Source organism: Pan paniscus, chromosome 1, assembly GCF_029289425.2.
Source record: "Pan paniscus chromosome 1, NHGRI_mPanPan1-v2.0_pri, whole genome shotgun sequence".
Classification (NCBI taxonomy): domain Eukaryota; kingdom Metazoa; phylum Chordata; class Mammalia; order Primates; family Hominidae; genus Pan; species Pan paniscus.
The window spans coordinates 174,427,545-174,452,514 of NC_073249.2; the positions used below are offsets into that span (position 1 = coordinate 174,427,545).

General features: G+C 44.4%; 2 protein-coding genes and 1 pseudogene across 3 annotated transcripts in view; 1 reads left to right on the forward strand and 2 right to left on the reverse strand.

Moving 5' to 3' along the window:
- Positions 1 to 3,807: 3,807 nt before the first annotated feature.
- Positions 3,808 to 17,454, reverse strand: PRPF38A (pre-mRNA processing factor 38A). Its single transcript, XM_003815034.5, has 10 exons — positions 17,092 to 17,454; positions 16,132 to 16,291; positions 13,291 to 13,412; positions 10,786 to 10,871; positions 9,361 to 9,471; positions 7,995 to 8,107; positions 7,339 to 7,365; positions 7,127 to 7,224; positions 6,599 to 6,647; positions 3,808 to 5,341 (listed from the first exon to the last, which is right to left on the reverse strand). Exons 1-10 carry the CDS (start codon positions 17,219 to 17,221, stop codon positions 5,299 to 5,301), a joined length of 939 nt encoding a protein of 312 aa, XP_003815082.1. The 5' UTR covers positions 17,222 to 17,454; the 3' UTR covers positions 3,808 to 5,298.
- LOC112438739 (small nucleolar RNA U13) lies at positions 10,464 to 10,544 on the reverse strand (annotated as a pseudogene).
- Positions 17,455 to 17,462: 8 nt separating the features above from the next.
- ORC1 (origin recognition complex subunit 1) overlaps positions 17,463 to 24,970 on the forward strand; it is a 36,014-nt gene continuing 28,506 nt past the window's right edge. The window contains exons 1-3 of one of the 2 annotated variants that reach the window (XM_008967914.4): positions 17,463 to 17,725; positions 24,039 to 24,138; positions 24,778 to 24,905. In XM_008967914.4, coding sequence (XP_008966162.4) covers positions 24,044 to 24,138; positions 24,778 to 24,905 — 223 coding nt within the window. In that variant the 5' untranslated portion in view covers positions 17,463 to 17,725; positions 24,039 to 24,043. The remainder of the gene's footprint in view (positions 17,726 to 24,038; positions 24,139 to 24,777; positions 24,906 to 24,970) is intronic. The other variant, XM_008967915.4, reaches the window with a different exon arrangement.

A 24,970-nucleotide genomic window follows, 5' to 3' on the forward strand; every position in this document is an offset into this window, starting at 1 on the left:
TATACAGGGGTGTTTATTATTCTCTTTACTTTTGTACATACAGTAGGCCCTCCATATCCATGGGTTTTGCATCTATGGATTCAACCAACCACGGATTGCAGATATTAAAAAAAACTGTGTCTGTACCGAAGTTGTACAGTTTGTTATTATTCCCTAAACAATATAGTATAACAACTTTTCCCACAGAATTTCCATTGTATGAGGCATTATATGTAATCTAGAAATGATTTAAAGTATAAAGGAGGATGTGCATAGGTTACATGCAAAGACTACACTATTTTATATCAGGGACCTGAGCATCCTTGGATTTTGGTATATCTGCGGGAGGTCCTGGAACCAACCCCCCACCAGATACCAAGGGGGGGAGGATTGTATTTGAAATATTCATTAAAAATAAAACAACTTCCAATAACAGAATGCCCCAACCCCTCAGCCTTTCTTCCTTAAGGAAGGCAGTATAATACCACTTGGCAAAACCTATTAACTGGCAATCTAGTAACCAACAGCCTAGGTTTTACTTATATGATAGTGTTATAGATACTAGTTTTCAGCATCTCATTTGCCCCTCCTTCAGTAACTGCCAGTGTTCAATAATTGGCAAAACTGTTCTGTTGAAAAACATATATAGTTTAAAATTGATATAGTAGAAACTCAGATTTTAAGTCTGCAAAGTAGATTATGAGTTCAGATTCATTGTAGAGCAGTTAAGTAGAAAATTATCAATCTTATACAGGGAGAACACACACATTTAAGACCAAATTGTTTTGAAATGTTCTGTTTAATGACATGGAGATTAGTATTTTCCCTTGACATTAGGGTTATTAAAAATATAAATATGTACTGTATATTTTTTATATCCCCTACAGATGGACATTTTTGCTGTTTCCAGTTATTCTTATATATACATATTATATATGTAATGTGTAAAATGATGATGGGATAAAGCTATTTGTGTGTACATGTAATTATTCTATTAGGGTGAATTCCCCTAAATGGGATTACTGGGTAAAAGGATCAAAAGTCCTAAGGTTCCTGCTACATATTGCCAAATTGCCCTTCATAAAAGTGGTTATCAATCTGTAGTTCCAGCAAACAATACGTAAAATGTGTTGGTATGCTTATAAAAAAGCTTTTAACTCCCAACAACTCATTTCTTCCTTGTAAAAATTAACATGTTTATTGTAAAAAGAAAATAAGCATTATATAAAAGTACAAAGTTTAAAAATCATTCAAAAGTTCATCAGCCAGAAAGAAGTACTATCTGGTGAACTTCATTCATTCCAACCATCTCTCTTAATCATACAGGCACATATATACAAATAGTTTTACAGAAGTGGGCTCATATGCTATATTTAACAAATATAGCAAATTAACAAAAGGAAAACAAGTGTGAAACTGAAAAAATGCTCAATTTAAATACTTTTTTCCCCACAAGAGAATCTAGTCTTGTAAGATTTCTCCTAAAATTAAGGACAATTACGGAAAACAATAAAGAGGCTATTTTTTTTCTAGCTTCATATATGTTTTAATTAGAGACTGTACGTGATTCCTGCTATGAAAGATGAAACCAGCACACTCTACTTGTTATTTCTATATAGACAGTGTTCATAATATTTGACTTTATAATCATTGCCCATTATTTTTAAAGTTTCTGAAGTGTTTACTAACACTCCTTTTACTGATTCTTTGTTCCTAAGTCCTTAATTTGATTCATTTCTTCTTTAGTTGAATTTCATTATTGGGCGGTTTTTTCCCAAAGACTCATGATTTGTACTTTTAAGTTCTTACAAACTTGAGAACATCTATAGCCTTTGTATTTTAAGACAACTTTGGCAAAGTATAAAATTCCTGGCACACTTTTTCTCAAACCTTTGGAGCCTTTTGCTTCATTGCCTTCTTGTTATAAGATCTGAGACCATCCTGACCCCATTTAATTCTTTTTTCTTTTTGAGACGGAGTCTCACTCTGTTGCCCAGGCTGGAGTGCAATGGTGTGATCTCGGCTCACTGAAAGCTCCGCCTCCCGGATTCACGCCATTCTCCTGCCTCAGCCTCCCTAGTAGCTCTGCCCGCCAGCACACCCAGCTAATTTTTTGTATTTTTAGTAGAGACGGGTTTCACTGTGTTAGCCTGGATGGTCTCGATCTCCTGACCTCATGATCCGTCTGCCTCGGCCTCCCAAAGTGCTGGGATTACAGGCGTGAGCCACCGCACCCGGCCAATTCTTTTTAAACCATCAGAATATTTCTTTATTCTACATATTATTTCTCTTTTCCATTTTTTATTTCCTCCAGCCTATTTTCTCTGTGCTGTTTTATGTTTTGTGGTTTCTAGTATAAGGCCTTTAAACTCCACCAATCTTATTTTCCATCTCTTAATCCCTTTTGAACTTTTTTTTTTTTAAAGAGATCATGTCTGCTGTCTTTTTTGAGCAGGTGGAGAATTTCTGTCACATTAACCTTTTTGAGGGAGTGGGCAATCTGTGATCATTCTTTTCTAAATAATGCTTATTTAAACTTCGGTCTACTGAAGAATAACAAACAGGAAGAGGTTAGAGGAATGAGCTTGAAGTTGGGTTGTTAATATTGGAACCCTCTCACCAAACCCATTCTTCTTTTTTTTTTTTTTTTTTTTTTGAGATGGAGTTTCGCTCTTTTTGCCCAGGCTGAAGTGCAGTGGCACGATCTCAGCTCACCGCATCCTCTGCCTCCCAGGTTCAAGCGATTCTCCTGCCTCAGCCTCCCAAGTAACTGGGATTACAGGCATGCGCCACCATGCCCGGCTAATTTTGTATTTTTTAGTAGAGACAGGGTTTCTCCATGTTGGCCAGGCTGGTCTCAAACTCCCGACCTCAGGTGATCTGCCCGCCTCGGCCTCCCAAAGTGCTGGGATTACAGGCGTGAGCCACCGCACCTGGCCAAAAATGCATTATTTCTTTTGCCCCTTGGAACACATCTCCCTTAATTTCTTAGTATTAAAAGGCGATTGTGCCCTATGGCAAAGCTTTTAAGTCAGTGTATTTCAAATTATTGGAAGTGAAATCGATTAAGTGGTTTCATCCAATATTAAAAACTGTTACCAAGTAGGAAATACCAGAATTCACTTTGCATAGTAAGTATTCTTTCCTGAAATTTGTCTCAGTACAGAATACAGATGTGTACAGAGGTAAGATGTAAAATACGTTTTTAAAATCTATGCTGTAGTCAAAAAGTTTAAAATGCTTCATCCATAGGCAAGCACATAGATGACAGAAAGAGCCTTACAGCAAGGTTTGTCCTCAAGCTCCATCTCCTGTGTAATTTTATCAAAACGATATCTACAGACATGCAACATGTCTTACTCTTACCTCCTTCTTCTAATTAAAGAATAGGGACATTCTCCTTCCTGCTACTGATGGGCTGTGGTACCTCAATTTTGGTCCACATATTACGTCTAAACAAGTATGTTTTAATGTTTGTTTAGGGAGGTTTATTTCTGTTACTAAAATTTATTGGGCTTTGTGTGTGCGTTTATTTTTACTTTAAAACATATTTTAAGACAAAGTTTTATTTTAAGAGTGTACTGGATGACAGCTTGGTTGGTCCATGGGTCATTTCTGTCCATGCCAGAAGACATTTCTTTCTACCTAGATCACTTTCATAAAGAAATAACTGCTATGACACTGTAATACATTTACGTAGAGATGCTTATATTTAATCTTAAAAGGTAGTCCTATATAGTTCTATCAGAAACCGTAAGAGCTCTTTCAGACCACTTTTATTAACTCAGGTATTATGAAAGGAACCACTGAAGAATATGAAAGCTCAAATAAGATTAAAAAATGCTTTAATACTGCTGAAGTCTTTCAATTCTAGAGCAGGCATAGAATATATAGAATGTTTACCTTATGACCAGATACAACCTCCAAAGAAAAACTGGATCCTGCAGGGCAGCTGGTCTTCACAGTTCCTGCTGGGACTACAGTTGCAGGAAGTCATTCCATCACTTTTCTCTTTTTAAGGGAGTTAAGTACAGGTAAAGGAACTCTTCTAGCAAAGATCTTAATAATCTCTTGATTATCGATGTCCGTGGAGGCTTTTTAGTCCTTCCTTTGCTTCTGCATTCTTGACCCTTGGCTTCTTTCACTCACTCTCTCCTAATTCTCCTGTCTTTCTGAATGGGCCATTCCAGTTTTCAATAGGTGACTTCTATTTCTTCCTGTGTTGGTGTTGCCTATGGTTCTGTTGTATGCATTTCTGATATATATAAACACTCTGGGAAGTCTTATTGACAGATTCCACAATTACTTAAACATTGTCAATTCTGGCCTAGGTCACTATGTTAAACTCTGGTCCCTATCTCCAACTTTATGGGCTTTTGTTTTTAGCTATACCATAGCTGTCTCAAATTAAATTTGTTAAACTGAATGCATCATTTTCATTACTACCACAATCCTCTAATTCTCTGCCCCTCTAAAAGCTGTCTCTTCCTGCTATATTTTCTGACTTTGTGAATGGCACGACTGTCTAGCAATTTAGGTCAAAACCATGACTAATATTAGATACTTTCCTCTCCATCAAATCTTTTTCAATCCTGTTACCCTACTGCTACTGACTAGGCCTGGATAATGTCAATGCTTATATGATAAAGGCTGGATACCTTAACCTGGATTTCAAGCTTGTGGGCAAGAACAAATGAAACTATGAAAAAATGGGCTGTATAAAGGGGTATTAAGTGCCGCTCTCTGTTGAACTGTTTGATGAAACTGGCTTTAATGATCCAGAAGCAGCCTTACATTTGAATGCATTCTATTCTTTCAAAACTGCTACAAACCAGTTTTCATGTTTATTACCACTTGCTGCTGCTGGAAAAAAGTTAGGAGCTACTATGTTTTACTCCTTTGATCTTTGAATAATAGCAGCAGCACAAATCCCAGGATTCTCAAAGCAGTTCCAACCACAACAAACCAAAAACTAAACTACAGAGAAATGGGAAACAGGTGTGTCCGGTTTAATAAAAAGGGAAAGGGTCATCAGGTGGCCACAGCCTTTCCTTGTCAGTCATATCCCCAACCTCCAGATCCTTTATACTCTCATAAGTTTGAATACAGTCAAGGTTAGTTGGGTCAAAAACTGATGTTGATTATGATTAAAAAGATACAAAACTCAGCACCTCCTTCATTAAAAATAAAGGTTGAGAAACTTGATAAGAAAAAAACTAAAATATTCTTATAGCTGCCTGGGGGAGATCTTAATCCTTCCACATACAGATATCCTCATATCCACAGGAGGCCATGTGGACTAAAACCAAACTGAGTCCATTACTCATTCCCTCTCCGGCTCTTCTTGTGGCTCTTCTTAGACCTGAAATGGCAACACATATAAATAATTATATTAAGAAGCTGGGCAGCCAGGCACGGTGGCTCACGCCTGTAATCCCAGCACTTTGGGATGCCAAGGTAGGCAGATCACCTGAGGTCAGGAATTCGAGATCAGCCTGGCCAACATGGTGAAACCCTGTCTCTACTAAAAGTACAAAAATTAGCCGAGCATGGCGGCAGGCGCCGGTAATCCCAGCTACTCAGGAGGCTGGGACAGGAGAATTGCTTGAACCCGGGAGGTGGAGGTTGCTGTGAGCCGAGATTGGGCCATTGCACTCCAGCCTCAATGACAGAGTGAGACTCCATCTCAAAAAAAAAAAAGGAGTCCTGAGAAAGACCTTGGTATGCTGACATTGATGCGGATGGAGCTGACACTCAATATTCATTAAACTGCTTGGTATTTTTTTGACTCAGAGCAACACTCTTGAGTCAGGCATTACTATCCAAATTTTACCATTGAAGAAATGACCTCTCAGAGGTTAAGAGTACACCAAACAGGCCCGGCGCGGTGGCTCACGCCTGTAATCCCAGCACTTTGGGAGACCGAGGTGGGCGGAATCACAAGGTCAGATTGAGACCATCCTGGCTAAAATGATGAAACCCCGTCTCTACTAAAAATATAAAAAATTAGCCAAGGGTGGTGGCAGGCGCCTGTATTCCCAGCTACTCGAGAGGCTGAGGCAGGAGAATGGCGTGAGCCCAGGAGGTGAGGCTTGCAGTGAGCCGAGATGGCGCCACTGCACTCCAGCCTGGGAGACAGAGCGAGACTCCGTCTCAAAAAAAAAAAAAAAAAAAGTGCACCCAACGGTATATGGCACGTGGGGGTTTCTAATGAAATCTTATCAAATGAAAGTGACTTGTCCAAGGTCACTCAACTGTTAAGTTTTAAAACTTGGGACTAAACCCTATGTTTTCTGAGACCAAAGCTCATCCATTATCCAAAGCTGCAATCCTGTAAAGCAAAACAGGTATCAGCTTGAACCCGGGAGGCAGAGGCTGCAGTGAGCCAAGTTCACGCCACTGCATTCCAGCTTGGGAGACAAGCACGAAACTCAGTTCTCAAAAAAAGAGAAAAAAGAAAAAGTTATCTAACCCCAGTAATTCTCAAAGCAATAGACCAATTTTGTCTTGTAATGAAGGAGAGTTCCTAACATCCCCCAACAAAACAAGAAAATTTCAGGTCCAATTAGTTGTAATTTGGACTATTTCTGTAAAGTTAAAATAGAGGTCAATTCATTACCTTTCGGGAGACTTTGAGTGGCTCCTGTGTCTGTGACTACGGTGATGACCTGGGGAAGAAAAGGCCATTGCATAAGATCCTACCCTTCTACTCTTATTAAACTGTCATTCTCACCTCCCCTAATACCTGCCATTGGCTTAATATTCTTTTGGCCTATGCAGGGGACACCTCTTAGCGGAAGCAACTCTTGAATTAGTGGAGGAAGAGGGAGCAAAGAAAGTAGTAATGAAACCAGTTCAAATACATATACATTCAAGGGCTTTATGACTAATTTCACAAACATCATATTGGGTTTTCACTATTATGTTAGATCTTATTCCTCCAATTTTAGATGAAAAAACTAAAGCAAACCTTATCAGCAAAGCTTATAAGTGACAGTCAAGCTGTGAACCTTAATTTTCAAATTCTATGTCCATTTGCTTTTCTGTTAGGCAGTACAGTCAGGCACTCCTATACTGCAGGAGGCTAACTACTCCTTTTACATTTCTTTGTTAAGACAACCTGTGGCAAAAGGCCCACAAGCTTTACCTGGGGACTTGGAACGGGATCTGTGCCGCCGATCTCGGGACCTGCTGCGGTGACGTCTTGGACTCTTGCTCCGATGCCTTTCTCGGCGAGGGGAGGGGCTGTAGAAAAGACTGGTCAGACTACCAGATCTGGTTAGCAATATACATACAACACCAATACCACCACCCCCTCCCCAAAGCCCTATCCTTCATCACAAATGACTGAAGGCCTACCTTCTCCTTTTGGGAGATCGACTCCGCCTATAAAGAGGAGAGGAAGAAGAAAGCCTAGGTTGGCGCACTGGATGTGGTAGATTGCAAAAACGGCCCCAATCTTATCCTTCACGCTTCTCTGTATCACCCACCTCTGTATCCATGTCTTTTGTCACGTAACTCTAGCACCCTCCCATTCTAACTTGAGGACTGGCGACATGACTCGCTTTGGCTAATGAGATATTTGCAAATGTGATAAAAGCAGATACTGGAAAAACATTTGCATGACCGGGTTTGTTTGCTCTTGAGTTCTGCCACTACCATGAGAATATGCCCAACTTAGCCTGCTAGAGGATGACACAGAGAAGAGAAATTTCCCCTGTCATCCAAGCTAAGGCAATTCCATACCAGCCAGTAGACAGCCGACAACAGAACAGGTACTTTAAAAACTGCCTATCCAAGCTCTGCTTAAATCATTGACTGCAGACTTGTGAAAGGAACAAATGGTTATTGTTGTCTGCCAATGAGGTTTTATAGGTGGTTGTTTTGCAGCAACAGATAACTAATATATTGGGCAAACATTCTCCATAGACGGGCATTTTTCCTTCTCTAAAATCCAAACTTCTAGGCTACAGTGCTCAAAATCTTCTGGGAAAAGGCCAATGACTAGGCTTTACCTTCTGGGAGACCGGCTCCTACTCCTCCTGTAGCGCAGTGTGGGAGAGCGACGGGGCTTGTCCAAGTCTCGGTAGCTTCTCCGGCGGTGATCAGGTGATGGCACTCTTTCCAACTGGAAACAAGATGATTGGGTCATTGAAAGGCACAGGCTTATAAAGAGCCATCTAGGAACACTAATTATACTTCACGCCCCATCTTGTCCCAAAGTCCATCTCCATGTGACTTTAAAGCACAGTAACCTGACTACAAAGAGGGAAGCACTTACCCTATTAACTAACAAAACTTATTATGAGCTATATAAGACAGCCAAAATGACTCATAGGAGAGGGAACAGAAACAGACCTGTGTGTGTGTATGTGTGTATGTTTAGTTTATCTGCAGCCTGGGCAACATGGTGAAATCCCATCTCTACAAAAAAAATACACAAATTAGCCAGGTATGCTGGCATGTGCCTGTAGTTCCAGCTACTTGGGAGGCTGAGATGGGAGGACTGCTTGAGCCTGGGAGGCTGAGAATGCAGTGAGCCACTGCACCTCAGCCTGGGCAACAGAGCAAGACCCTATCTCAAAAAAAAAAAAAGTTTGCTTCCTGAAACAACTGGGCAGCTTGGTTGTTTTCAACTTTTCAGCACCGTAACTAGTAGTGAAAGAACATGACTATGCGGTTGACATTTTCCCCCTCCTAAACAAGGCTTATTCCTTAGGATAGGTGCAATTATGAAAGTGTTCTTTCTTTCCAAGTATTTAATAGCTGCCACCATTTATTAGGCAATTATAATGTGCCAATACTCTGCTAAGGGCTTTAAGTTTATAATCTTATTTAATACTTTTAACAGTCTTGGGGAAAAAAGTATCATTAACCTCACTTTACATAGAAAAAACTAAATTTAAGTAATTTGCGTAAGATTATACTACTAGTATATGGCAGAGCTGAGGTGCTTTTAATAAGGAAATATTGTTTTTGGCTAGAGTTAGAAAAAAATTTTTTTTTGAGATGGAGTCTCACTTTTGCCCAGGCTGGAGTGCAGTGTTGCGATCTTGGCTCACTGCAACCTCTGCCTCCCGGGTTCAAGCAATTCTGCTGCCTCAGCCTCCTGGGTAGCTAGGATTACAGGCACCCACCACGACGCTGGCTAATTTTTGTATTTTTAGTAGAGACGAGGTTTCACCACCATGTTGGCCAGGCTGGTCTTGAACTCCTGACCGCTGGTCATCCACTCGCCTTGGCCTCCCAAAGTGCTATGATTACAGGCTTGAGCGACCACGCCCGGCCAATAGAGTTAAAAATTAAAGTCTAAAAACAAAAAACCATTCCCATTTTCTATTACTCCCTCCCCTACAACCATAAAAGTCTCAGGTGCCTGACCTTCTCATCCTCCTCTTCTTCCTCTTCACTGGACTCCACATCATCCATGTCCTCTTCCAGAGCACTAACTCGAGGCTCCAGTTGCTCAGCTTCCTCTAATACATAGCGTTTCTACAGAGAACATGATGAGAGTTAGGGGTTGTTGCCATTTCCCCTATTTCTTGAAACCTCAACACTGGGCTTCAGGGTTCCAAGGAGCAACAGCTGAGGCAATTTCATTTCAAAGACAGTTCAAGATTTTCCTAACAAGTTTAATAGACCTGAAATCTATAAAGTTCTCCTATAAACATAAATACAAACCTGAAGAGAACATCTTCATTTTCTATTGACTCTATTCCCTGTACCTTACACTCTAAAGTCATGGGAATATCAATCAGTATAGGTACAGCCTAGAACCAAAAGTAAGGGCTTCATACACAGAGAAAATCCAAGGGCTAATAAGTTCATGGCTGGTAGTTCCACTAGAAGAGGCCTAGCCCTAGAGTAGCACCAAATCTCCAGTAGACCCAGGATCTCGGGAGCTGTTGATATTCATGCATTTTGAACTGGTTCCATTTTAATCTGGGATATGGCTTAGCAATGTTTATTTGAGTGGCTAAGGATCAGAGAGGCAAAGCTGATTTCAAAAATGCCAAATGGCTAAATGTAGTGGCATGTACCTGTGGTCCCAGCTCCTTGGGAGACTGAGGTAGGAAGATCCCTTGAGCCCAGGAGTTTAAGAACAGCCTGGGCAACACAGCAAGACATTGTCTTGCTATAAGAATTGGGCCCTCAAAGTAGGTTTTCAAATTTATAATCTCCTTCTTTCCACTACATGCCCTACAGTGCCAACATGGAACAGGACAGCTGTATCACACTCATTTCCTGAAAAGATGCCTCATGGATAATCGTTTATCACTAGGAAAGGGAAGCAAGATGGTGAAGGCAAGTTTAAGGAATTAAGGGCTCAGTCTCCCACTCCTGGCCCTATTTTTATCTGTTTTATGTCCTGGCTTTTTACATGAAGATTAGTTTTAAAAAAAATGTTCATGAAGTTAAAAAATCCCTACCTACTCTAGCTACAATACCCTTGATGTAACATCCTGAATAAATTTCTTTTTTCATGATAGACAGGTAATGTGCTGACTTTGTAACAAGGTTTGAGGGAGGCACAACTCACACATGCACGTGAACTACAAAAGGATGGAGAAAAACAAAGTTTCCTTGTTTTAAACCATTCACTTTTAAAGCCCTACTCTTCAAATATTTTATCTATTTTCCTCTCACTCCCAATCCACTATCTTGGGACTCCCAGACAGGAAGACTATTCATTAAGAGGACCCATAAGATCCACAGGCTTCAGTGTTTAAGCTGTGTGTATGTGTTTGTCTGTCTGCCCGTCTAGGAAGAGAAGGGTGACTCTGGTAACAGACTTTTATTTCTTACCTGTAGTCGGGGCAGAATGATATCACAGACTCTCTCACTGTGCAATAGTTCATCAATAAACTCATCAACATGCATCAATTCAAACTCTGCAAGAAAAAGTCATTAGAGCAAACAACCTGGAAATAACAGATTTAGATGCCAAAAAGTAAAAGAAGTGTTAAGACTTCATATCAGGACATCTATGTGCTAGGCTTCTTTAGAAGAGATTAAGGGATGAATGAAGATGTCCCAATTAGCAGGAGACAAACACAAAAACAAGCACAAACAGTCCTGAATTATGTAGGGATGATCTTGAAGAGATCATATAACTCAAATATAATTTCTCATCTGAACCTGCAATGTTTCTGAATTTAGAACATGTATCTTATATGGCACATGGAGTGATAGCTTTTGAGAACTGGCTAGGAGTGGTGGCTCATGCCTATAATCCCAGCACTTTGGGAGGCCAAGGCAGGCAGATCACTTGAGGTTAGGAGTTCAAGACAGGCCTGGCCAACATGGCGAAACCCCATCTCTACTAAAAACACAAAAATCAGCTGGGCATGGTGGTGGGCACATGTAATCCCAGCTACTCAAGAGGCTGAGGCAGGAGAATTATTTGAACCTGGGAGGCAGAGGTTGCAGTGACCTGAGACCACACCACTGCACTCCAGCCTGGGCAACAGAGCGAGACTCCGTCTCAAAAAAAAAAAAAAATTATATGTCTATATATATGTGTGTGTGTGTGTGTGTGTGTATATATATACATTTATATATATATAAAAGTATCATTAACCTCACTTTACATAGGAGAAAACTAAATTTAAGTAATTTGCATAAGATTATACTACTAGTATATGGCAGAGCTGAGGTGTTTTTAATAAGGAAATATTGTTTTTGGCTAGAGTTAGAAAAAAAATTTTTTTCTGAGACGGAGTCTCACTTTTGCCCAGGCTGGAGTGCAGTGGTGCAATCTTGGCTCACTGCAACCTCTGCCTCCCGGGTTCAAGCAATTCTGCTGCCTCAGCCTCCTGGGTAGCTAGGATTACAGGCAATTTATATTATATATAAATTATGTTATATATAAATTATATATGATTATGTATATTTATATATTTGTATGTAAATATAATTATATATAAAATGTATATATATGTGTGTGTATATACACATATACAAATACATATATATACACACATACATATACATATATAGCTTTTGAGAACTTCCATGGTAAACATTACCTTACTTCTGGGGTTCTCAACCATGGGCAATTTTGCACATGCCCATCCCCCTACTTAGAAGGAGGTGTTACTTCCATCTAGTGGGTAGAGGCTAGAGATACTGCTACTCATTCTATGATGCACAAGCCAATCCTCACACAAAAGTTATACGACCCAAAATGTCAATAGGTTCAGAAATTCTTAGTTTTACATAATAAAATAATAAATAAATAACTCCATCATGGCCATGGCCATGTCCATCTTGTTCACCATGGTATTTACACCACATAGCACAGTATGTGACATGTCAATGGCACTTAATATGTATTTAGTCAATGAATGAATCAATAAGTTTAAAGTATAATACCAAATTCTATTTTTTTTAAGATGGAGTCTTGCTCTGTCGCCCAGGCTGGAATACAGCGGCATGATCTCGGCTCACTGCAATCTCCGCCTCCTGGTTCAAGGGATTCTCCTACCTCAGCCTCCTGAGTAGCTGGGATTACAGGTGTGCACCTCCACACCCTGCTAATTACTCTAGTTTTAGTAGATATAGGGTTTCACCATACTGACGAGGCTGGTCTCAAACTCCTGACCTCAAGTGATCTGCCCGCCTTGGCCTCCAAAAGTGCTGGGATTAGAGGTGTGAGACACCGTGCTTGGCCCCAAATTCTTAACCTTCTACTGTTTAATGATATATGTAGGGGGAAAGGTAAATGTTCCTATCTTCTGTTATGACACCAAGTGAGAAAAGGTTTTGACTGCATTACCTGGAATCCCTCCTTAGCACATTAAGTAATCTCCTTGTAGAAGGTATGGAGCTGCCTCTCTTGGATATACTTATTTTTCAGTGGGATTCCTGTATAAAAATGAGTAGTCTTATATGCTGCAGTGTGAATTACAGTGTTAGAGGAGAGGCCAGTAGAAAGAACTGTGAAGATGTAAAATATGGAAAACTAATTTTGTCTGAGAGGGCTGGGGAAGGTTTTTATGGAGAAGCCATTCTGCAGCTAGATCTTTTGGGATGGAGCACATGTAAAGGGGGCATATGATGCAAGGCAGGGATTAACATAAGATGCACTTGGAAAAGGAGACAGACAGAGGCAGGCTGGGTAAGGCCAACACGAAGCTAGTAGTCAGACTGAAAACTCCCATGAGGGACAAGGGAAAACCTGCATAGAGACAGTAACAATGTAGACGAAGAGGAGCATTCACACTGTCTATGACAATGCAAAGGTAGAAGTACTGGTGAAATAAAAACTGGCTTAAAAATGACAATCAGGAGACTTAGCACCATACTTACCCCCATTTCGGTTCTGGCTCTTGATTTTTCGATAGTCATTGTACAAAGGCTCCAAGTACTTGTAGCAATCAATTGCAGTGCCTGTCAGCCTCATGTAAAGTGCCCCCAGCATGCGGACATACCTGAGAGACAGAAGACAGTGAAACAACAGGCCATCCTAGAAGTTCCTGAGTTTTACAACTAGCTGTTCTCATGACAATAGTGGATAAACATGTTCTTCTCTTTGGCAGGTAAGAAAGCTGCAATTGTGGAGGTAGAATGCAGCAGAAGAAAGACAGCTAAAATATGGAGACCTGAGTTCAAGTTCCCATGCTACCATTTATGGCTGTGGGAACATCATACATATTGATCAACTTTCAAATATATCGTCAGTAAAACTAGAATAAAACCTATTTACCTCACAGGATTACTCTAAGAATCAAAAGAAATACTGAATTTTATTTTATTTTTTAAGGCAGAGTCTTGCTCTGTTGCCCAGGCTGCAGTGCAGTGGCACGATCTTGGCTCACTGCAACCTCCGCCTCCTGGGATCAAGCAATTCTCATGCCTCAGCCTCCATGTAGCGAGGATTACAGGCGCCCGCCACCATGCCCAGCTAATTTTTGTATTTTTATGTATTTATTTCTTGAGACAGAATCTTGCTCTGTTGCCCAGGCTGGAGTGCAGTGGCACGATCTCAACTCACTGCAGCCTCCACCTCCTGGGTTCAAGCGATTCTCCTGCCTCAGCCTCCCAAGTAGCTGGGATTATAGGCATGTGCCAACACACCCAGCCTAATTTTTGTATTTTTAGTAGGGACCGGTTTTGCCATGTTGGCCAGGCTAGTCTCAAACTCCTGACCTCAGGTGATCTGCCTGCCTTGGCCTCCCAAAGTGCTGGGATTACAGGTGTTAGCAACCATGCCTGGCATATTTTTGTATTTTTAGTAGAGACGGGGTTTCCCCATGTTGGCCAGGCTGGTCTTGAACTCCTGACCTCAAGCAATCCACCTGCCTTGGCCTCCCAAAGTGCTGGGATTACAGGTGTGAGCCACCACACCTGGCCATATATTGAATTTTAAAACAGAAAGAAGATATATTTAATAACAATACAAGAACAAGTACACATAAACATGACTGCTGGTTTTGGAAAAAAGTAAGTCATCTGGGTTCAAATTCTGACTCCATAATTTACTAAGTCTGTGACACTACTGGTCAAATCATGTGTTTTCTCAATCCTTGTAAAACGGAGATAATGCTACCTAATTTATGGCTTGGTAAATAAACAAGAAATGCATTGAAAGTGCTAAGTATAGCACAGAGCACACAGTAAGTGCCTAACAAAAGTTAGGTATTTTCTAGCTGTTAATGCTTTTTTAGAGTCATTCCAGCCAGGGGCGGTAGCTCACGTCTGTAATCCCAGCACTTTGGGAGGCGAGGCAGGTGGATCACCGGGTCAGGAGATCGGGACCATCCTGGCTAACGCGGTGAAATGCCGTCTCTAGTAAAAATATAAAAAATTAGCCGGGTGTAGTGGTGGGCGCCTGTAGTCCCAGCTACTTGGGAGGCTGAGGCAGGAGAATGGCATGAATCCAGGAGGTGGAGCTTGCAGTGAGCCAAGACTGCACCGCTGCACTCCAGCCTGGGCAACAGAGCGAGACTCCGTCTCAAACAAAAAAAAAGAGTTGTTCCTCTTCCCTTTTTCCTATATCTAACTACTTAAATTTCCTCTTGGGTAACTTGGAGGCTTTTGAAAGTCATAGTTTCTTTGTACGAGAAGCAGAATACTGTAGCAAAGAATATGAACTCTGAAGCCAGATTTGCCACTTACTAGCTGTTTGAACTTGGGCAAAATTAATCTGTGCCTCAGTTTCCTCTTCTGTAGAATAGGGATTAAAAGTTTAGAAGGTTGTTGTGAAAGTGAAATGAATTATTATATGCAAAGCCCTTACAGCATGGCACGTAAGAAGCTATTATGTCTGTCTCCTATACTTGTTTGTGATTTCCTCGAGAATCGGTAATACGGTAATGAGAAGCTGACATTTCCTAGGTGTTTACCATGCAGCAAATGCTGTGTTCAGAGATCTGCATGCATTACCTTCTTTCACTCTTATATTATAGTCACCATTTTACAGATAAGCAAAGTTTAGAAAATTAAGTAACCTCTCCAATGTCATAGTTAATGGGCAACAGAATCTGGATGTGAACCCAGATCTTACACCTCTTAACCACCACCTTTTGTTGTTTGATTTTCACCCCTGAGCGTCCAGTGCCTACCAACATATCAGGCACTCACTTTTGCTTAATATGTATTTAGTGAATCTGTGAAATCCTTTTTCAGGGAAAAATTACCAAAACTGAGAAAGTAAAGTAGAAGATTAATACAATCAGAACAGATAAAATACAAACTTGGCAGGGTGTGGTGGCTCATGCCTGTAATCCCAGCACTCTGGGAGGCCCAGGGGGGAGGGGATCACCTGAAGTCTGGAGTTCGAGACTAGCCTGGCCAACATGGTGAAACCCCATCTCTACTAAAAATACAAAAATTAGCCAGGCGTGATGGCACATGCCTGTAATCCCAGCTACTCGGGAGGCTGAGACAGGAGAATCACTTGAACCCAGGAAATGGGGGTTGCAGTGGGCCGAGATCGCACCACTGCACTCCAGCCTGGGCAACACAGAGAGACTCTGTTTCCAAAACAAAAAAACAAACAAAAAATACAAACTCAAGGGCTCAAAAGCAAAAATCTGGAGTGGAACTCTGTAGAAATGAGATACATTGTGTACACCCCTCTTAACCAAAGCCCAATTCTGAACCGCCAAAATTAAACCTCTTATATTAGCTAGTGAACATTGCACTCACTTGAAATCTTCATTTTTGATAAACTCTACAATGATATCCTTCTCGGGTTGAATTTGAAGCATCTTCAAGGTTAAACACAGAAAGGGTGTTGGTTTTATGTTGCCACCATAGACGCCACCCACAAACCTTAACTCCATGGCTTTATCGACTACAAGTTCAGCTAAAAAACAAAAACAATACAGTGACATATTAGGGCTAAGCTCTTTCTAGTTGGAGTGGAGTTAGTTCAAGCTTTGGTTCTCCTAAATATACATCAACAGTGTAATATTAGGAGAACGAATGTGTATTAATAACAGTAACGACAGCAGCTAATATACATTGAGAATGGACAATAAAATAGATACCCTGCTAAGCTTTTCATATTATCTCACTTAACCTTTTTTAACAAGTCATGAAGAAAGTTCTAGCAATGTTCTTATTTCCAGGTAAGGAAAATGAGGGCTAAGAAAGGTAAAGTGACTTGCTCAAGGTCCACAGATTGTCACAGGACATGGATTTAAAGTCACAATTCAAATCGGAAGATTACCTGGAAGACTTCTCTGAAGCACTGATATTTATAAATACTGGAACCGGCCCAGATCTAAGAATAGTAAGATCATGAATTTGGTTTCAGGCATATTAACGTTAGGTCCTTAAAGACCTTCAACAGATTGTGTCAAAGTGTTATATCCGGATCCCTGAGCTTAACACTGTTGCAACCCAGCCTGCTATCATTAAATACGGAATAACTCACAACACACAACTGAGACAGCCTTCAGAATATGACCTTATCAGATTCATCTGTGCCTCTAATACTCAACACAAGACGAGGCACTTAGCAGGCACTCAAAATTTTTCTGAATGATCGACATACTCCGTTCCAGTACCACCCCCAGAGGCCAGTCGCTAGTCCTACCCGCGCTCGGTCAGGAGAAATGGGCCACAAGGGGGCTGAGAGGCGCTCCGCGCGCTTCCACTTACCTGTAAGTCCAAAGCACTCCTCTTTCCAGTACTTGGACTCATAGATTCGCGTTCGAATGATCTTCTCCACCAGATATTGAGGGTTGGTGCCGTGGATGCTGTGCGCATCCTTCACTGTACGGTTAGCCATTTTAGAATGCCTTCAATTCTATTTCGGTCGGATCCTTTAATGCGTCACATCCAGGTTCAGAAAAAGCACCTAGAGGAATGGAGAAAGGTGGAAGAAGTTTCACTAAACGGTTTAGGCGACCATCTTGAAACCGGAAACACCGCAGTGTAAAGGGCTTCCGCTCCCCGCGTCGCCGATCGAATCAATGATGGCGGCTGCATGTTAGCGGATGTACGTCATGCGCCCCTCTTAGGTGTACGGAGTGGGCGGGGCGAGCTAGTTGGTGTCGCATCGAAGGGACGTTCTGGGGGCGGGGCCACGCCGATTGGCGCGAAGTTTTCTTTTCTCCTTCCACCTTCTTTTCATTTCTAGTAAGACACACGCTTTGGTCCTGGCTTTCGGCCCGTAGTTGTAGAAGGAGCCCTGCTGGTGCAGGTTAGAGGTGCTGCATCCCCCGGAGCTCTCGAAGTGGAGGCGGTAGGAAACGGAGGGCTTGCGGCTAGCCGGAGGAAGCTTTGGAGCCGGGTGAGTGTGGCGTCCAGCGGGCTGCGAGAGACTCGGGGGAGGGCGCATCGGAACCTCTGAAACTGAGGACGTTCTCTGTAGACTCAGTCATTGATTCTTTTAGCTGACATGTACCAAGCGCCTGTTCAGTGCCAGGCACTATTCTGAACTGTTAAGAGCGTTCCTCTGTTCCACACTCCGATTCCTAAAAGGCTTCCCGCGCTGCAGGGAACTGAGTTTGCAGGGGGGAAGGCGGAAGCCAACAGCCTAGAAGCAGGAGCATTCCTGCCCTCCGCACCCTGAGGCTCAGTGATGACTTTCCCTCCATCTGCATTTGTAAAGCACTCTACTTGTTTCGTTCTTTGAGCTATAGTGTAGGAATCACTACTGGGAAGGCGGAGCAGAGGTTATTACCCCATTTTACGGACGTAAATTGCGCCCAGAGAGGGACGTGTCTTAGGTCGCTTTTCGTGACTAAGCAGTCTGGTCTCCTACCCAGATCTTTTTTTCAGATGAGCTCCTAACTGCTGGGCTGTCTGTCATTCACCTTCTTTTCAGAAGAGAAGTCTGGTGGCCCCCTTCCTATTTCTCTTTTCTAACCCCGGAATTGAAGAGTCTTCTGCTGTGACAGTTGGAAAAGGCATTCTTATCCTGGTCTATTTGTGAAACTGCAATGATTAGATACGATTCTAGTTGTCTGTAACACATGAATAATAGTACCCTTGTCTCTGCTGTGTTAGGTGGGCTGGAAATGCCAAAGGAGTTTCCAATATGACAGAATGGTTTAAGTCCCTTTGCAACAGTTTTTAACTTTAATGGAGGGCAATATGTGGACTTTAGGAGGTTTGTGAATCTGCCGAAATTGAATGCAAAATTTTGCTTGAATTATGTTAGTTCCATAATATTCATCAAATGATACTTAATAAATAAAACCACTGTACCTTACAAATAAATGCAAAGGATTAAGGTAGTGGGAAAGTGGATTTACCATTTTGCATTTTTTCACTTAATCTTCCATTATCCTAAAATAGTGCCTGGCACACGATGGGTACTTAATAAATATTGGTTGAATAAACGGAAGATTCTATTTTCTCCATTTTGTGGGTAAGTAAATTGAGGCCCAATCCACAATGCTCAGTCAGTGGCTGGGAAGCCTGATTTATTGTAATAAGTACACCAAAAGCAAGCTCTCAGTTACATATTAACATTATCCAGTTTCGGGCCAGGCTGGTCTCAAACTCCTGATCTCAAATGATCTGCCTACCTCGGCCTCCCTTAGTGCTGGGATTACAGGAATGAGCCACCACGCCCGGCCAACAATCATGTTTTAAAGAAATAATCAATGTCATCAAAAAATGTTTATGATATAATTTTAGGTGAAAACATAAGAATACAAACTACTTATATGAGATAATTTGTTTTTCAAATTATACATGTATGATGTGATTATACATCACTTAGTAGCTCTGAATTTGAGCAAGTCACTTTCTCTCTAAGTGTCAGTTTTCTCCTCTGTAAAATGAGACACTGATGGTCCTTACCTCAGAAAGTTGCTGTAAAGATTAAATAAAACTGCACTTGTTCAAAAAACTGGTCTGGGTGCGGTGACTACGCCTGTAATCCTAGCACTTTGGGAGGCTGAGGCAGGTAAATTTAACTCCATCTCAAAAACAAACAATTAAAAAAGAAATAATTGCTGATTCTCCTGCCTCAGCCTGCCGAGTGCCTGCGATTGCAGGCATGCGCCGCCACGCCTGACTAGTTTTCGTATTTTTTTGGTGGAGACGGGGTTTCGCTGTGTTGGCCGGGCCGGTCTCCAGCTCCTAACCGCGAGTGATCCGCCAGCCTCGGCCTCCTGAGGTGCCGGGATTGCAGACGGAGTCTCGTTCACTCAGTGCTCAATGGTGCCCAGGCTGGAGTGCAGTGGCGTGATCTCGGCTCGCTACAACCTCCACCTCCCAGCCGCCTGCCTTGGCCTCCCAAAATGCCGAGATTGCAGCCTCTGCCCAGCCGCCACCCCGTCTGGGAAGTGAGGAGCGTCTCTGCCTGGCCGCCTATCGTCTGGGATGTGAGGAGCCCCTCTGCCTGGCTGCCCAGTCTGGAAAGTGAGGAAGCGTCTCTGCCCGGCCACCATCCCATCTAGGAAGTGCGGAGCGCCCCTTCCCGGCCGCCATCACATCTAGGAAGTGAGGAGCATCTCTGCCCGGCAGCCCATCATCTGAGATGTGGGGAGCGCCTCTGCCCCGCCGCCCCATCTGGGATGTGAGGAGCGCCTCTGCCCGGTTGCCCCGTCTGAGAAGTGAGGAGACCCTCTGCCCGGCAACCGCCCCGTCTGAGAAGTGAGGAGACCCTCTGCCCGGCAACCGCCCCGTCTGAGAAGTGATGAGCCCCTCCGCCCGGCAGCCACCCTGTCTGAGAAGTGAGGAGCCCCTCCGCCCGGCAGCTACCCCGTCTGGGAAGTGAGGAGCCTCTCCACCCAGCAGCCACCCCGTCCGGGAGGGAGGTGGGGGGGGTCAGCCCTCCGCCCGGCCAGCCGCCCCGTCCGGGAGGGAGGTGGGGGGGTCAGCCCCCCACCCGGCCAGCTGCCCCGTCTGGAAGGTGAGGGGCGCCTCTGCCCGGCCACCCCTACTGGGAAGTGAGGAGCCCCTCTGCCAGGCCACCACCCCGTCTGGGAGGTGTACCCAACAGCTCATTGAGAACGGGCCATGATGACAGTGGCGGTTTTGTGGAATAGAAAGGGGGGAAAGGTGGGGAAAAGATTGAGAAATCGGATGGTTGCCGTGTCTGTGTAGAAAGAAGTATACATGGGAGACTTCATTTTGTTCTGTACTAAGAAAAATTTTTCTGCCTTGGGATCCTGTTGATCTGTGACCTTACCCCCAACCCTGTGCTCTCTGAAACATGTGCTGTGTTCACTCAGGGTTAAATGGATTAAGGGCGGTGCAAGATGTGCTTTGTTAAACAGATGCTTGAAGGCAGCAGGCTCGTTAAGAGTCATCACCACTCCCTAATCTCAAGTACCCAGGGACACAAACACTGCGGAAGGCCGCAGGGTCCTCTGCCTAGGAAAACCAGAGACCTTTGTTCACTTGTTTATCTGCTCACCTTTCCTCCACTATTGTCCTATGACCCTGCAAAATCCGCCTCTGCGAGAAACACCCAAGAATGATCAATAAAAAAAAAGAAAAATACCAAAAAAAAAAAGAAAAAAAGAAAAAGAAGAAAAAAAAAAGATTAAATAAAACTGAATAGGCTGGGTGTGGTGGATAACACTTATAATCCCAGTACTTTGGGAGGCCAAGGCAGGAGGATCTCTTGAGGCCAGGAGTTTGAGACCAGCCTAGACAACACAGTGAGACCCCATTTCTACAGAAAATAAAAAACAAGGTTGAATTTTAAAACATGAAAAGAAATTGAAGAAAGACCAAAAAGAAATATCTTAAAATTCAAACCATGGTGGTGTTGTAGGTGCTTTTAATTTTCTTCTCTTTTTTTGAGACGGAGTTTCTCTCTGTCGCCCAGGCTGGAGTGCAATGGTGCAATCTCAGCTCACTGCAACTTGCGCCTCCTTGGTTCAAGTGATTCTCCTGCCTCAGCCTCCTGAGTAGCTGGGATTACAGGCAAGTGCCACCATGCCCGGCTAATTTTTTTTGCATTTTTAGTAGAGACGGGGTTTCACCATGTTGTTCAGGCTGGTCTCGAACTCCTGACCTCGTGATCTGTCCGCCTCGGCCTCCCAAAGTGCTGGGATTACAGGCGTGAGCCACCGTGCCTGGCCTTAATTTTCTTCTTTACAATATTTTAGTATATTTCAAATTTTCTAAAATGACATAACAAGAAATAAATTTAGGTGAAAAATCAAAAAAAAAAAAAAACATTATCCAGTTTCACACAGTGTGTTGTAAGGTGAAGTAGTTAAGAGCACAGTAATTGCAATCTGGCTTTTCCGGGTTTGAGTTAAGGCTGTGCCATCCTGTATAAGATAGGATAAGTTATCACCTTGAAGTGATAATAACATCTACTTTTCTTTTTTTTATTTTGAGACAGAGTTCTGCTCTGTCACCCAGACTAGAGTGCAGTGTTGCGATCTCGGCTCACTGCAGCCTCCACCTCCCGGGTTCAAGTGATTTGCCTGCCACCACGCCCACCTGATTTTTGTATTTTTAGTAGAGACGGGGTTTCACCATGTTGGCCAGGCTGGTCCCGAACTCCTGACCTCAGGTGATCCACCCACCTCCGCCTCTCAAAATTCTGGGATTACAGGCGTGAGCCACTGCGCCCAGCCTTTGTATTTCTGTTTTATCCTTGTGTGCATTTTATAAGGGTCATGAAGACATTTACAACCCCTGTATCACTGTCTTTTAATTTCACTTTGTTAGATGTTTTACACCTATTGTTCTGCCTTATTGTTCTCCCGTCCGGGAGGTGAGGGGCGCCTCTGCCCAGCCGCCCCTACTGGGAAGTGAGGAGCCCCTCTGCCCGGCCAGCCGCCCTGTCCGGGAGGGAGGTGGGGGGGTCAGCCCCCCGCCCGGCCAGCCGCCCCGTCCGGGAGGGAGGTGGGGGGCTCAGCCCCCCACCTGGCCAGCCACCCCGTCCGGGAGGTGAGGGGCGCCTCTGCCCGGCCGCCCCTACTGGGAAGTGAGGAGCCCCTCTGCCCGGCCAGCCGCCCCGTCCGGGAGGGAGGTGGGGGGCCCAGCCCCCTGCCCGGCCAGCCGCCCCGTCCGGGAGGGAGGTTGGGGGGTCAGCCCCCCGGCCAGCCAGCCGCCCCATCCGGGAGGGAGGTGAGGGGGTCAGCCCCCCACCCGGCCAGCTGCCCCGTCCGGGAGGTGAGGGGCGCCTCTGCCCGGCCGCCCCTAGTGGGAAGTGAGGAGCCCCTCTGCCCGGCCAGCCGCCCCGTCCGGGAGGGAGGTGGGGGGGGTCAGCCCCCTGGCCGGGAGGGAGGTGGGGGGCCCAGCCCCCCGCCCGGCCAGCCGCCCCATCCGGGAGGGAGGTTGGGGGATCAGCCCCCCGCCCGGCCAGCCGCCCTGTCCGGGAGGGAGGTGGGGGGGTCAGCCGGCCAGCCGCCCCGTCTGGGAGGTGAGGGGCGCCTCTGCCCGGCTGCCCCTACTGGGAAGTGAGGAGCCCCTCTGCCCAGCCAGTCGCCCCATCCGGGAGGGAGGTTGGGGGGTCAGCCCCCCGCCCGGCCAGCCGCCCCATCCGGGAGGGAGGTGGGGGGGTCAGCCCCCCGCCTGGCCAGCCGCCCCGTCCGGGAGGGAGGTGGGGGGCTCAGCCCCCCACCCGGCCAGCCACCCCGTCCGGGAGGTGAGGGGCACCTCTGCCCGCCCGCCCCTACTGGGAAGTGAGGAGCCCCTCTGCCCAGCCAGCCGCCCGGGCCGGGAGGGAGGTGGGGGGGGTCAGCCCCCCCGCCCGGCCAGCCGCCCCGTCTGGGAGGGAGGTGGGGGACTCAGCCGCCCCGTCTGGGAGGGAGGTGGGGGACTCAGCCCCCCGCCCGGCCAGCCGCCCCGTCCAGGAGGGAGGTTGGGGGGTCAGCCCCCCGCCCGGCCAGCCACCCCGTCCGGGAGGGAGGTGGGGGGGTCAGCCCCCCGCCCGGCCAGCCGCCTCGTCCGGGAGGTGAGGGGCGCCCCTGCCCGGCCACCACCCCGTCTGGGAGGTGTGCCCAACAGCTCATTGAGAACGGGCCATGATGACAGTGGCGGTTTTGTGGAATAGAAAGAAGGGGGAAAGGTGGCGAAAAGATCGAGAAATCGGATGGTTGCTGTGTCTGTGTGAAAAGGGGTAGACATGGGAGACTTTTCATTTTGTTCTGTACTAAGAAAAATTCTTCTGCCTTGGGATCATGTTGATCTGTGGCCTTGTCCCCAACCCTGTGCTCTCTGAAACATGTGCTGTGTCCACTCAGGGTTGAATGGATTAAGGGTGGTGCAAGATGTGCTTTGTTAAACAGATGCTTGAAGGCAGCATGCTCGTTAAGAGTCATCGCCACTCCCTAATCTAAAGTACCCAGGGACACAAACACTGCGGAGGGCCGCAGGGTCCTCTGCCTAGGAAAACCAGAGACCTTTGTTCACTTGTTTATCTGCTGACCTTCCCTCCACTATTGTCCTGTGACCCTGCCAGTTCCCCCTCTGCGAGAAACACCCAAGAATGATCAATAAAAAAAAAAAAAAAAAAAATTAAAAAAAAAAATGTTTTCTTAGTCTAAAATGTATGGGAGTGTAGCAGGGGCAGAAAATAAGTCTGACCTCATTTGAAGGGAGGGACTGACTATGTCTTAGAATCCATCAGATAAATACCAAATATTTATCATGGTAACTCAGTTTGGACTCTTCCACAGAAGCCATGGCACACTACCCCACAAGGCTGAAGACCAGAAAAACTTATTCATGGGTTGGCAGGCCCTTGTTGGATCGAAAACTGCACTACCAAACTTATAGGTGAGTGATGGGGTCCTTTGGTTGTCCTGGAAATACAGCTTCTCAAGCTAAACAGTCAACTTGTATCTAGCCTGTTCTAATTACTACGGATTGACGATGAATGAACAGGAGATTAGAACTGATTGTAAGGAGGGTTTTGTTTGATGCAAGAAGATGGTGGGATAAATATAGCAGTTAGTGATGGAGCAAAATTATGGCAGGCTCATAAAATTTTGTATGTAGGATAATGTCATGTCTATTTAAGGTGAGTTCTATATAACTTTTGATGAAAATGAGATGATAGATGTTTTTACTATGTCTTTCCCAGCCCTGGAGATTTCTGACAATTTGACATTGTTATTGGGCAGCTTGACAGCCTTGGGAAACATTTGTTGTGGGAAGCATTTGTTGTTCTTTGTCAATAACTGAGAGGAATTAGGGTTCCTAATAAGACCTTTGGATTCATTACTCAGCTAAAACAATTCATTCAACCCATTTTGCCTATTCTTAAATATAACTGGGCGAATTGGTTTCCCAGTAGGAGAGTTGGTCAGCAGAAAGAAATCAGGATTGGAGAGCCCTCTCCTTTGTGCCCAGGGGATCTGAAGAGCTTGACCCACTTTAGGTTATTTCATAATGTGCTTCTCTGTTACTTCCTAGAGAAATGTGTGTGAAAACAGAAGGTTGTTCCACCGAGATTCACATCCAGATTGGACAGTTTGTGTTGATTGAAGGGGATGATGATGAAAACCCGTATGTTGCTAAATTGCTTGAGTTGTTCGAAGATGGTGAGTTTGGGACTGGAATAATAAACCGTTCCTTGTCATGAATGATTGGGAGGTGGGGAGATTGT